Source organism: Cotesia glomerata, linkage group LG2 (assembly GCF_020080835.1).
Source record: "Cotesia glomerata isolate CgM1 linkage group LG2, MPM_Cglom_v2.3, whole genome shotgun sequence".
Lineage (NCBI taxonomy): Eukaryota > Metazoa > Arthropoda > Insecta > Hymenoptera > Braconidae > Cotesia > Cotesia glomerata.
Genome location: NC_058159.1, coordinates 19273539 through 19285759, shown reverse-complemented (window position 1 = coordinate 19285759; position 12221 = coordinate 19273539). Strand labels below are relative to the sequence as shown.

The window sequence follows — 12221 nt, the reverse complement described above, 5'->3', positions numbered from 1 at the left end:
TTGCCCCGAATTGATTGTTCGGCAATGCCTCACGAAATTTCTAGTCGGGATGTCAAACTTTGAAGATATGCAAATTTTGAATCTGCATATCTTTCGAAAAAAATTTTTTTATTTTTTTTCCTTTGGCAGAACTTCGTTTTATGATAAAAGAAAATTTCTGACCAAAATTCATCCAAATCAAAAGGGGTTGATTCCAACTATTGGTCGATTTGACATGGAATGACCCATATAGAAGTTAAAGTTGAAGTTAAAGTGTCTATGAATAGTTTCTAATAAAAGGAACCAACGTGACAGATCGGCTTATAGTCCACATTAAGTTACCATATATTTTTTATTAAACTACTGTATATACTTAAAATCATTGTACATAAATATCATAAATTTATAAATGACAGTGGTCGTTGGTGCTCTTGATGTTAAAAAACGCACTTAAATAAATTAAATATAAAAAAAAAACAATCAATTTTTATTTAAATATTGATAATTTTACCGTGAAAAAAATTAAAATTCTTTACAAGCTCAATTTTAATCTTGAATAGCTTTTAAATGTTATTATTCGTTCAATTAAAAATGCGTATATTAGAAATATGCAAAAATTAAAATTAATGTTACCTTTTTCTTTACTTTCACATTTTTTTCATTAATAATTTTGAAATTGTCTTATGTCTTTTATATTCACACTTATACGCTGAGAAATTTATGATAATAATTATGATAAAGGCGTATGAGAAAAAATTGTTTTTGGAATTTGAAGTAATTATGTTTGAAAATTATAGTACTGCCAGAAAAATTTTCTTTTAAAATTTGGATTTTTTTTCAAAATTTTTATTTTTCCATATTGAAAAAAATTTTTTTTAATTTGAATTTTTATCATACCGCAGTGACAGGAGTGAAGATTCATTTCGAATTCACTCCAAATTTTTTACCATTTAGCACTATTGTTTCCATTAAAAATAAGACTATCTTAATTTACTTATCTATAACAACATTATTTAATAAAGTGTAAAGTTATTGATTGTTTCAACTATTTTTCTAGAAAAAATGTGACATATGCGCCTAATTCATTGAACAATACTAAATTTGAAAATGTTCGATTTTTGAATGCATAGGAAAAATTACTATGTTGATAAAGAGACAATTTCTATAAGAACATGAGAATTTTTCTTGTTGCTGTAAAAAAAAAAAAAATCTATGTAACAATAGAAGAAATACCTATATCAACAGAAGAAAAATTCCTATGTTGCCGTGCGAATTATTCCTAAGTTAACATAGTCGAAATTCCTATATAAACATCCGAATTTCACCTATGTTACCTAGTTGTTCTTCTAATGCTGGCAAAAATTATTATGTCAAAGGAGAAAAATAATTCCTATGATAGCACTGGAAATTTTACTATGTTGTATTGGAATATTTCTTATGACTTATAAAAATTTGCTGTGTTATCGGAAGAATTTTCCCTAAGCAAAAATGGTAAAAACTCCCATTTTCGTGTGAGCGTACTTATATTCTTCGGGCCTTCCGAAAAAAAATTTTTATCGGGTAAATAAGCAATCGAGGATTTAACTAAAGGTTATAATATATCATTATCAATTTCAGTGATAGCCATAATTGATAATATCAATTTACTTTGATATTTTTTTTCTAACTAAAAAAGTCGAACAATGATTGTATACATTAAATTTCGATTAATCAGCATTGCACGGTCATAAGTAAAATCTGTTATAAGAAAAAAAAATCCTGCCCACGCCCTTTTCATAATCAAAATCAATACCTGGGTTCTTTAAAGTTTGCAAATTTTATAAATGAAATAACAACATAATATTAACATTCAATTGATCAATTTTGATTTAATTACATGCATATAAAAATATTATTATTATATACAGTATAAACATTACTTGAATTTACGACCAGAATGCAAATATTGATCTCAACTAGAAGGTGTGTTGATCCTGTAAAGACATCCATAGTGTAGTCATGTATAATGCGCACCTGAGAAATTAGAAAAAAATGTTCACTAACGATAAGTTTACATTTTATGTTTTTTAGTGTGAAGTAACTATAAGTTCACAATTATAAATTATAAATTTTCAAGAACTTAATACAAAATTTAATTAATTAATTAAAAAAAGAATGATATTACGATAAAAAATATGTCAAATATTTAACTCTCTTGCCTAAAAATGATTTAAGCGTTCTCAGGATTTTTGAGTTTGAAATTTCTGTTTTCTTATTTTCATTTTTTAGTAAAAAAAAAAATTTCATTTTTAATGCCGATAAAAGAAATATATATATTTTTTTCGGTTTTGTTAAAATAATTAAAATTTTCTAAACCAATAGAACGTCTGTCAAGTTAGCATTGACACAATTCAGCATTGACTATCAGTATCTTGGTCATTATTTAAGCAACAAAATTTGTTTGTGGTATTAAATTTGTTGCTAATTAGTTGCTCTAATTAGAATTTTGTTGCTTGAATAGATTTATAGCAATTATTAATAGTGTCGGTCAATGCTAACTTTACAAACGAATAAATAAATGTATCCTTTTTCTTATCTACACTGATAGAAGGATTTGTTTATAGTTAAAAATATTTGTTAATATTTAACAAATCATTTATTAGAGACCACTTTTTAGTCCTTAACAAATATTTCTTAGTATTTAAAAAGATTTATTAATATTTAATAAATGAATATCTGATTTATTAAATACAAACAAATCATTTTAAATACTAAGAAATATTTGTTTGATACTAAAAAATGGTCTCTAATAAATGATTTGTTAACTATTAACAAATATTTTTTTAATACAAATAAATCCTTCTATCAGTGTACGTAACTTCTTAAGTCAGACTTAAAAAATTAACTTTAAACTCAAATCGTGACATGAACTGCTTTCAAGCTCTAAATACTTGAAAAGATACAAATTACTAAGTAATTGGGTTCTTTGATGATTATTTTAAAGATTCAAAAAATTCTATAAAACACCTATAAATTCGAAATGAAAAGAGAGAGAGAGGGGAAGCTATCCTTGCCTTTCTTTAATTGTGTACTGGTGAGCGAGTAAAAAAGAGAACAAAAATAGCTTACTCTCTCTCTCTTTTTCGACATCGAATTCATCAGAATCTTATTGTATTTTAAAATACCAAATTCGTAGAAATTTTTTAACTGCAATATTTTCTATAACTTATAATATTAATCGAACAAATGAATCGTTTTTTAAGCCCTTCGCGGCATTAGGCGTTGTTTTTTTTTTTTTTTTTTTTTTTAGAGTAAAAACTGATGGGATTTCGGAATTAATCAATACAGTAGTTCGGGTTATTGTGAATAAATTTTATTTTTTAAATTTCTCAAAATCTACTGAGCTAAAATGGTTCATTTTCTCATAAAAACTAAATGCAATAACTCTATCGACATAGAATTACTATCGAGAAGATTATTATCTTCTTAAACAGCGTTTTTACCGGTCAAGCCGCTAAAAATTTATGAGAGGTTTACACATATTAGGGCATTCCATAGTGACTGGTGAGACATTTGACTCTGGAATTCCATCAATTATAAGTTATAATTATGTGACTGAAACATATACTATAGTAACATTTATCTTATAATATAGAGGAATAACTAATTAACAACATCCTTTTGTCAAAAACCTCGATTACTTTTTAAGTTTCTCGTAATTATCATTTGATTAAGTGTGACTGGTGAGACATCGAAAAATCCTTCTCTCTTACCACGGTATACTTAAAGCCGAATTTCAGTTCGACCACTAAACTTTTAAAAAATACTTCCTTCTCAATACAAAGTTTATCCTACAAATATTCAATATAATAAAGAATTAGACTGATTACCTACGTAGAAACAATTAAAAAAATTAGAAAAACAGTTGACCCTGAAGGCCATCCCTGCAACTTCCCGCTAATTCCATACCTAGGCGCTTAAAATTGCACTTATGACGTTTTTGAGCTCTTCGAGCTCAAAAATACAATTTATGTGTTATTTGGAGCTCTCCGAGCTCGAAGAGATAGCTTTGCTATGCTCTTCGAGCTCCAAAGTCTTATCAAAATTCGATGAAACACGATTTTTTTAATTTTCAAACTGCTGTAACTTTTGAATTAATCAACCGATTTTCACGCGGTTGGTGGCGATCGATGTAGTTTTTTGAGCTCTTTAAAAAATTTAGAACAAAAAAAATTGATCTGATGAAAAATTTCGGAGTTATTACAAAAAAACACTTTTTTCGATTTTTTTCGACAACGATATCTCACGAACGCATCAACCGATTCTGACGCTCTAGGTGGCGATCGATGCGGGTTTTCAAGGTTAAGAGCTGATTAGTTTTTGAGGTCGATCGGTTCAGCCAATTCGGAGATATGTAAAAAAAAAATGAAAAAAAACAACTTTTTTTTCACTTTTTATGCAATTTCTCGAAATCTACTGGCCCGAATCGGTTCCAACTTATAAGAAATCAAAGTTTGGCGAAGACCTTTCGAATGACACCAACTGCGATCAAAGCGGTTAAGCCGTTCAGAAGTTATGAGGTTTACATACATACATATATGCATACATACACACACACACACACACACACACACACACACACACACACACACACACACACACACACACACAGACACAGAGACACACACACAGACGTACGGACATTATCGTGAAAATAGTCAGGAAAGCTTCTTAGGGCTTCAAAACGTCGAGATCTGTTGAAACCTCGATTTTTGCAAAACGGGGTAAAACCAATAACTTCCCGATTTTTCGAAAATCTTCGATGTTCTTAGCGGGAAGTTAAAAATTTTTTTTATTGTGACTGGTGGGACAGGCATTTGTGACTGGTGGGACAAATACAAAATATGTAAATGAAGTTGTTTATTAACAAGACTTTTTATATTATTCCAACCTTAGAAACATTATTCTTCATATAAGGTAAAAGCCCCAATAGATGATCATGTACCAGTATATGATCACTCCATGTATTTGTATACCTATATTTGTGATTATAGATATACAGATACATGGAGTGATCATTGCTAGTACTTTAAGACAATTAAATATTTTTTAATAAAAATTCACGTAAATTTTTAATAAAAATTCATGTAAATATTGTTGGATGTACGCTCAATAAAATAAATGAAAAACAATCCTGATATTACTTTATTTTCCCGGTAAAAAAAAATCCCGAAAATCTCTCATTTTTTTCGGCTGTCACAGTGGCTACCCCACTTTATTAACTCTAATTTTACAATTATGTGTAACAATGTGGAATAATATGTAACACGAATCAACATCAACAAAATTATATAGATTATAGATACTACATAACATAGAGCAAGAGCAAATGCTTCATAATCAGGAATACTAACATAAAACATAATCGTAAGAGTTTTCTTCGGGTATGTTCGGCTTGTGTATATAATGAGCCTTCGGCGTGACTGCGTTATAGCTAACCTTAGTAAATATTTTTATTTATAGTCCATGGAGTATCAGTCCTAAAAATGTATTTTAATATTAATTAAAATTTCAGTGTGTTAGCATTTCCACTGAATTTATTTATGAAATAATTTATTCAGCGTTTATTTAATTTAAATAAAAAAACTACAAGGACTGAATTTTGTTATTTGACACGATAAGCAATGAAATTGTCAGTGTTATGTCATAAAACGATAAATAAATTTATTTGATCTAAGATTCAATACATATTTGCAGTTATACATGATTTATCAATAAAATAGCTAAGATTTCAAAACTCTTGTTCTAATTAAAAAAGCAAAAATGTTATCCGATGTTGACGTGTTTATTAGCAACTACACACTAGTAGATCCCGAAGTGTATCAACTTTGGGTTGATGGGTATTCATGTAAGAATTTTCTTTCCATTTCTTCTTTTATTACTTATTACCAACTACTCTCATTTAAAATAATATTTCTAATTACAGCTAGTGATGCAGTTTCTCTTCTAAATCAACGGGGAATATGCCAACAAACAAATGCTCCAATTGAGCTTGTAGCATCTGACATATTAGATCATTACCGTACTTATTCTCTTCTTGAAAGATTAATTCACACACCAATGAAATTAGCTAGTGAACAATTAGCGTTTCAAATTGAACCACAAACTAGTCAAATGTTGATAGAAATGTAAACTATTTTTAATATTCATTTGTAGTGCAAACGCTTTAAATATTTTAAAATTATAACTATATTCAAGTAAAAAATATCTATTAATTTTCAAAAGAAGAAGAATAATCTTTTAATTTTTTATACATAAAATACAGTTAATGCATTCAAGAATAATATTTTTTACTCAGTAATAAGTTCGTATTTTCATATTACTGTGGAATATGATAAACAAAAAACAAAGCGGTTTTTATAGATTTTCTCAGAATTTTATCGATAAACCCTTAATTCTGACTTAAGAGTCACATTCAGCCAAAGAAAAAACTATAACGATCCATTACAGTTTGAGCTCCAATATAACTTATTCATGGGTCTGTGAAATTATTTAAAAAATTTTCAACTTAAAATTTCTTTAACATGAAGTTAAATTCAATTTTTAAAGTGAAAACATTCATATAAAAAAATTATTTATTAATTTTCACTTTTCTGCAATAAAAATAAAAACAAAAAGCTAAGTTATTGAAAACCTAGACTTTAACAAGTAAAATTTTAAAGACCATCAATGATATAATATTTTTAATCGTATTCAAAAAAAAGAATTATAGTCTGATTTAAGACAATAAAATAATTTGAGCTTCAATTTAATAGAAAATTTGTCGATTAATCCATTAAAAGCTTTTTCACCATAATTATTTAAATTTAGATGAATCCTTACAATTATTACTTTTATGATTCCAGGTACTATGAATTCGATGACTGTGTAATCCGTGAAATATTAGGTAAAAAATTAACTTCCAAAAGTAGAAAAGACTTGGATGAAGTGGCTGAGAAAACAGGAATTACATTAAAAAGTTGTCGAAGACAATATGACAATGTTAAAAGAGTTTTCAAATCTGTAGAAGACTTATCTGGTTCTCTAGTCACTAACATAAAACAACATTTCTTGCTTCCGGATGATTTAGCTAAGTAAGTATTGATTAACTATAACAATGAGTAATTATTGAAATGTTTTTTCCTTTGCAGACGGTATGCAGCAGTAGTATTTATAGCTTGTTTAAGATTTGAAATGAGCAAACGAAAATTACAATTTTTAACATTTCCGGACCTTTATCATTGTGCAAATATTATGATGTCGTCATGGACCTACCGCTATACAGGCTCAGAATATTTCGATACAGATTTAGATAGAGAATTTCTCGTGGAGCTGTCAGAGTGTAGAGTACTGTTAGAAAATGACAAACATCATAAGTAGTAAGTAATTAAACTATTAAATTGATACTATTACATAGCTGATATTGATTATAAATATGATAAAAATTGTAGTTTGGTATGTATAAAGTTGAAGCCAACTCTTTTAGAAAAGATGTTTCAAGAGTTAGATTCAAACTTTCGTAATTACTCTCGAGCTTTGTTGGGAATTGGTTGTAATCTACATCGTTCAAGAGAATTAAGATTTTTCTTCCTGGAACTAGTAGAACGATGTATAGAACCATGGCGCCAAGTAAATTGGTCGCATACAGACTTAAAAAATTTTTTAAATGCTTATACACAATGTGCGCTCGATATGGATGTTTTGAGGTAAATATGAGTGATTAAACTTTCTAATAATGTTGACAAAATTTTTAAGTCAAAATTATCGAAAAAAGTGAAGTAAAAAATTATTATTATAGTTGGATCTCTTTATAAGACTACAAATTACAATACTTCTTCATTGGTTAAAATTTATTCGAAATATTTTCCTTAGCTAGTTTTCTGTTGAGTGATACATTTTTTTCTTGTAAAAAATATAATAAATATAGTCATTTTACGTTTTTTAAGTAGTCTTGTAATCAAGTTCGATTGTAATTTGAATTTTTGTAAATAATACTTGATAATTTGTTAGAAATATTTAAGTCCTTTTGAATAATTGATGTTTTTGTCCGTATAATAATTTTCAATATAAAAGTATAAACTATAATTTACTTAAAATTTATTTGTTTAAGTAAGACGTTTTAAAAAACAATGTCAATATTTTTAATTTTTCCTGATAGCCTCATAATATATTTTTATATTCATTTTTTATATAGAGAAGGTACACTGCGAGACGCATTTGAACGATATATGAAAGTTGTTACGAGCTGTTTATTGCGAATGTACCATCCATGACAACTAATTTACGTCTGCAATGAAGACGTCATTACTGTACAAGAGGATGAAGAAAAAGAAGAAAGTCGATAAATGATGTATATTACAATTTATTTCTTAATTACTTTTTTGTTTTTTTTTTTTTTTTTTTTTCTGTAATAAATATTCGGTAACGTGTGGCACATCTCCGTATGTTTCTTTTATGCCATAATCAGTATTCACAAAACTACATTGTTATATCATTGAAATGTATTTTTATAATTTCCTATTCAAGATTGCGAGCTAGACACGTTTTTCTGTTAGCTTGACACAATCAATTGATAACAAAAAGAACTGTAAATGACGTCCTTCACTAAATGAAAATTATTACGAATAAATTAAATTAAAATGTTAACTAATTCAGTACACTTTGAATCCAAAGATGAAATTTTAATTATTATCATTGTCAAAGTGCATGTTGATTGTATTCATCTATGACTAATTGAATTTTTTGGATTACTAATTTTCTACTGAAAGAAATATTTCATTTATTAGTTCCTTATAGCAAAAGGAAAAAATAATCAAACAATGAGAACACCAAATTAATTTGGATAAATGAACGATTATTTAATCCTTTCATTTTTCTATATAATTTTGCTACTGCGATGCACCTAAAAGTTTTATAACTGTTTTAACAACATCTTGGGACTGTGGAAGAGCCAGAGCTTCCAATGATTTGGTGTATGGCATTGGAACATCAGCGCCCGTAACACGTATAACCGGTGCATCAAGATGGTAAAATGCTTCGCCTAGAATCAATTGATTTTTCTTAATCCTTACTCCAAAAAGAAATACACACAAATGAGCAATAATAATTGTTTATTAAAAACTTACTCTCCATAATTCTCGCAGAAATTTCTGCACCAATGCCACACGTCGGCCATCCTTGTTCTATAGAAACAAGGTGATGGGTCTTTGCTATTGATTTGAGAATAGTTTCCGTGTCTAAAGGTCTAAGTGATCGTAAATTGATAACTTCAGCTTCTATTCCTTTACCAGCAAGCTCGTTGGCAGCTTCCAGGGCAAGTTCAACAGCTTTGGAATGTGCTACTAAAGTGATATGTTTACCTGGCCGTTCGATTTTAGCTTTACCAATAGGTAGAACAAAGTCTTTCGACATTGCCTCGTCTGACATTGGATATTGAACACCATAAAGAAGTTCATTCTCCAAGAATACTACTGGATCAGGATCACGAATGGCAGCTTTTAGTAAACCCTTACAATCTTCACTATTGTAAGGAGAAATAACTTTTAAACCAGGACAATGTGCGTACCAAGCTCCAAAACATTGAGAATGCTGAGCACCTACACCTGCGGCTGCACCATTAGGTCCCCGAAATACTATTGGTACATTTACTTTACCCGCAGACATATAAAATGTTTTAGCAGCTGAGTTTATTATTTGATCAATTCCTTGCATGGCAAAATTGAAAGTCATAAATTCACACACGGGTCGTAATCCAGCCTATAAATTATTTGTTTATTTTTTTTTATTTGTAAAAATTAATTTTTGTTATTAGTTAATCGTGCCTATGATAATAAGTAATGATAATAATAATAGTGAAACCATAGAAAACTGAAAAACGAATTAATATTAAGAATTAAATCACTAACATTTAGACATCCTGTCAACTATATTTTGACTTAATCGGAAAACTTAAAATCTATCTGTTACATTAATTTCTGTTATGGTCGAATTTGGATCAACTGAAATTTAAATTCTTAATCATGTTTTTGGCAATTTCTGTCCAAGATATCAACGTGTATTTTATTTTATTTTATTTTTTTTTTTAAGTAAAATAAAAAACTTTATTCAAAAATAAACCTAGAAGGTTTTTGTAATCCTGTCACGAATGACTGTTATAATTGATTTTTCACTATGATTATAATAATTTGCCAGTATAGGCAAATAAAATAAAAGAAATTTCTAAATATTAAATATACTTTATAAAAATTTTCTTGATTTCAATAATATTATTATCATTCATGGAAAATATTTTTTAGATTTGCGATTATTTAATTTGATTATACTGGATCTGTTGATGAAATAAAATCCATGTAAATTGAATAAGGCCAATGTAGATCTAGCAAGATCTAAAAAATATTTTCCCGGGTATTATTTCCATTACAGTAAATGATATTTTACCATAGCTGCTCCAACCGTAAGACCAGCAAATCCAGACTCAGTAATTGGAGTATCAATTACACGTTTATCACCGTATTTTTTCCAAAGGCCCCGAGAAACTTTATAAGCACCATCGTAAAGAGCAACTTCTTCGCCCATCAAAAATACTCGTTCATCTCGTTCCATTTCTTCATCCAGGGCTGAATTTAAAGCATCTCTGACAGTCATCTGGAAAAATTAATTCAAAAAATTTATTTTCAATAAATCTTTGACAATTCCTTTACGATTACGTGATTATTTATGGACTGTATGATCAACCACATGACCTTTGTCGTCCTTGCGTATTAGAACATAGTTAGCTAATCATTTATAAAATTTTGTTTGCATATATATTTTATATAAAACCTGAACAAAAAAAAATGTATTCGCAATATATACACTAGTATACAGAATCACTCTAAGAATTAAATGCAATAAAAAAATCATTGAAAAATATAAGACATTTAGATCATTGGAGTTAATTCATTATTGGAATATCTTGATTTTAAAAAAATTAGCTCAACTAAAAGCTAGGTTAGTTCTAATAAAGAAAATTTGTATAAATAAATATTAACCTGCTGTGCGGTAGCCCATTTTGAAGTAGAAAAAGATCGTTTTGCGATCCCTCGAACGGCCGACTGAAAATACAAAGCCATTTATTATTAAATCTATTATTATCATGATAAAAATATCATGCGAATTTTTTTATTTAATAATCATATTCTTTATTACTTTGATGTGTCTTAATAAATCTTTTTACCGTAAGCATGGTAGTTCCTATGAATGAGATGGTCAGTAACTTATCTTTTTTCGTTAACTAAAATTTTACCTGAATTACAAAATTGACTCTACTTATATACGTGTCTATTATACTTTTATATGTATATAATCAGATATAATCTAAATTATGTATTGCACTGAGTAGAGAATCAGTTTCGGGTGTCTTCGGTTCTAAATTCTTGTATATAAGAGTAAATTGCTCGGGTCCGATATAATAATGCAATGTGTAAAATCAGAAACGTTAATGGTTTTTGGCCTAGTATAATATATATTGTGTATATATAGTTTGAGTTCTCTAGAGAATAGCTATTATAATAGCTATTATATATAATATCTGTCAGCACTCAGATTTAAATTTCAGAGAATTTCGTTTTGAACAGCTGATTATATAGGAATTTATTTTATCCTCAAATCTGTATCCCTATTAGCACAAGCGAAACGAAGTTCACGTAAACCTGCGGCCGGAATTTGACGTAAAGTTTACGCTAACAGTAGAGCAACAGTTATACTTATAACAGTTGACGTGAAGTTAACGTTAACTTTCTGCAACTTTGCGTTAACTTTGAGCGAACCTTTCGGAAAATTCCGGCAATAGATTTACGCTAACTTGATGTGTAAGTTAAAGTCAAGTTCTGGGAAACTGTTGCAAATGCAGCGGTTGACGCGAAGTTAACATAAAGTTGACGTAAACTATTGAACATCAACCTAGTTGATGGTCAACCTGTGCTAACTGGGATAATGCCGTACAAGTTTGATTGTTAACTTGTATTATTTAGGTTGCGGCCGTAGATTTCCGTCAATTTGCTTACAACTGTTGTTGAGTGAAGAATTACCGCTAACTTGATGTATAAATTAACCGTAACTACTAGAAGTCAACTATGTTATGCTTCCATCTAGTGGATGTTATTTTTATTTATTGAAAACTTTACTTACTATAGTTCTTTCGCCCGGGAGTATTAAAATACTTGGTTTCAGTGCGGGAAAGGAAT

At 28.6% G+C, this 12221-nt stretch overlaps 2 protein-coding genes across 2 annotated transcripts; one reads left to right on the top strand and one right to left on the bottom strand.

Moving 5' to 3' along the window:
• The first annotated feature begins 5532 nt into the window (after positions 1-5532).
• LOC123259861 (acidic fibroblast growth factor intracellular-binding protein) lies at positions 5533-8643 on the top strand. The gene is made up of 6 exons (XM_044720632.1): positions 5533-5866; positions 5945-6146; positions 6864-7091; positions 7149-7376; positions 7449-7703; positions 8192-8643. Exons 1-6 carry the CDS (start codon positions 5782-5784, stop codon positions 8268-8270), a joined length of 1077 nt encoding a protein of 358 aa, XP_044576567.1. The 5' UTR covers positions 5533-5781; the 3' UTR covers positions 8271-8643.
• Positions 8644-8751: 108 nt separating this feature from the next.
• LOC123259862 (pyruvate dehydrogenase E1 component subunit beta, mitochondrial) lies at positions 8752-11502 on the bottom strand. The gene is made up of 5 exons (XM_044720633.1): positions 11213-11502; positions 11028-11090; positions 10435-10641; positions 9123-9753; positions 8752-9037 (listed from the first exon to the last, which is right to left on the bottom strand). The coding sequence occupies exons 1-5, from the start codon at positions 11219-11221 to the stop codon at positions 8886-8888; spliced, it is 1062 nt and encodes a 353-aa protein (XP_044576568.1). The 5' UTR covers positions 11222-11502; the 3' UTR covers positions 8752-8885.
• Between the last annotated feature and the right edge of the window lie 719 nt (positions 11503-12221).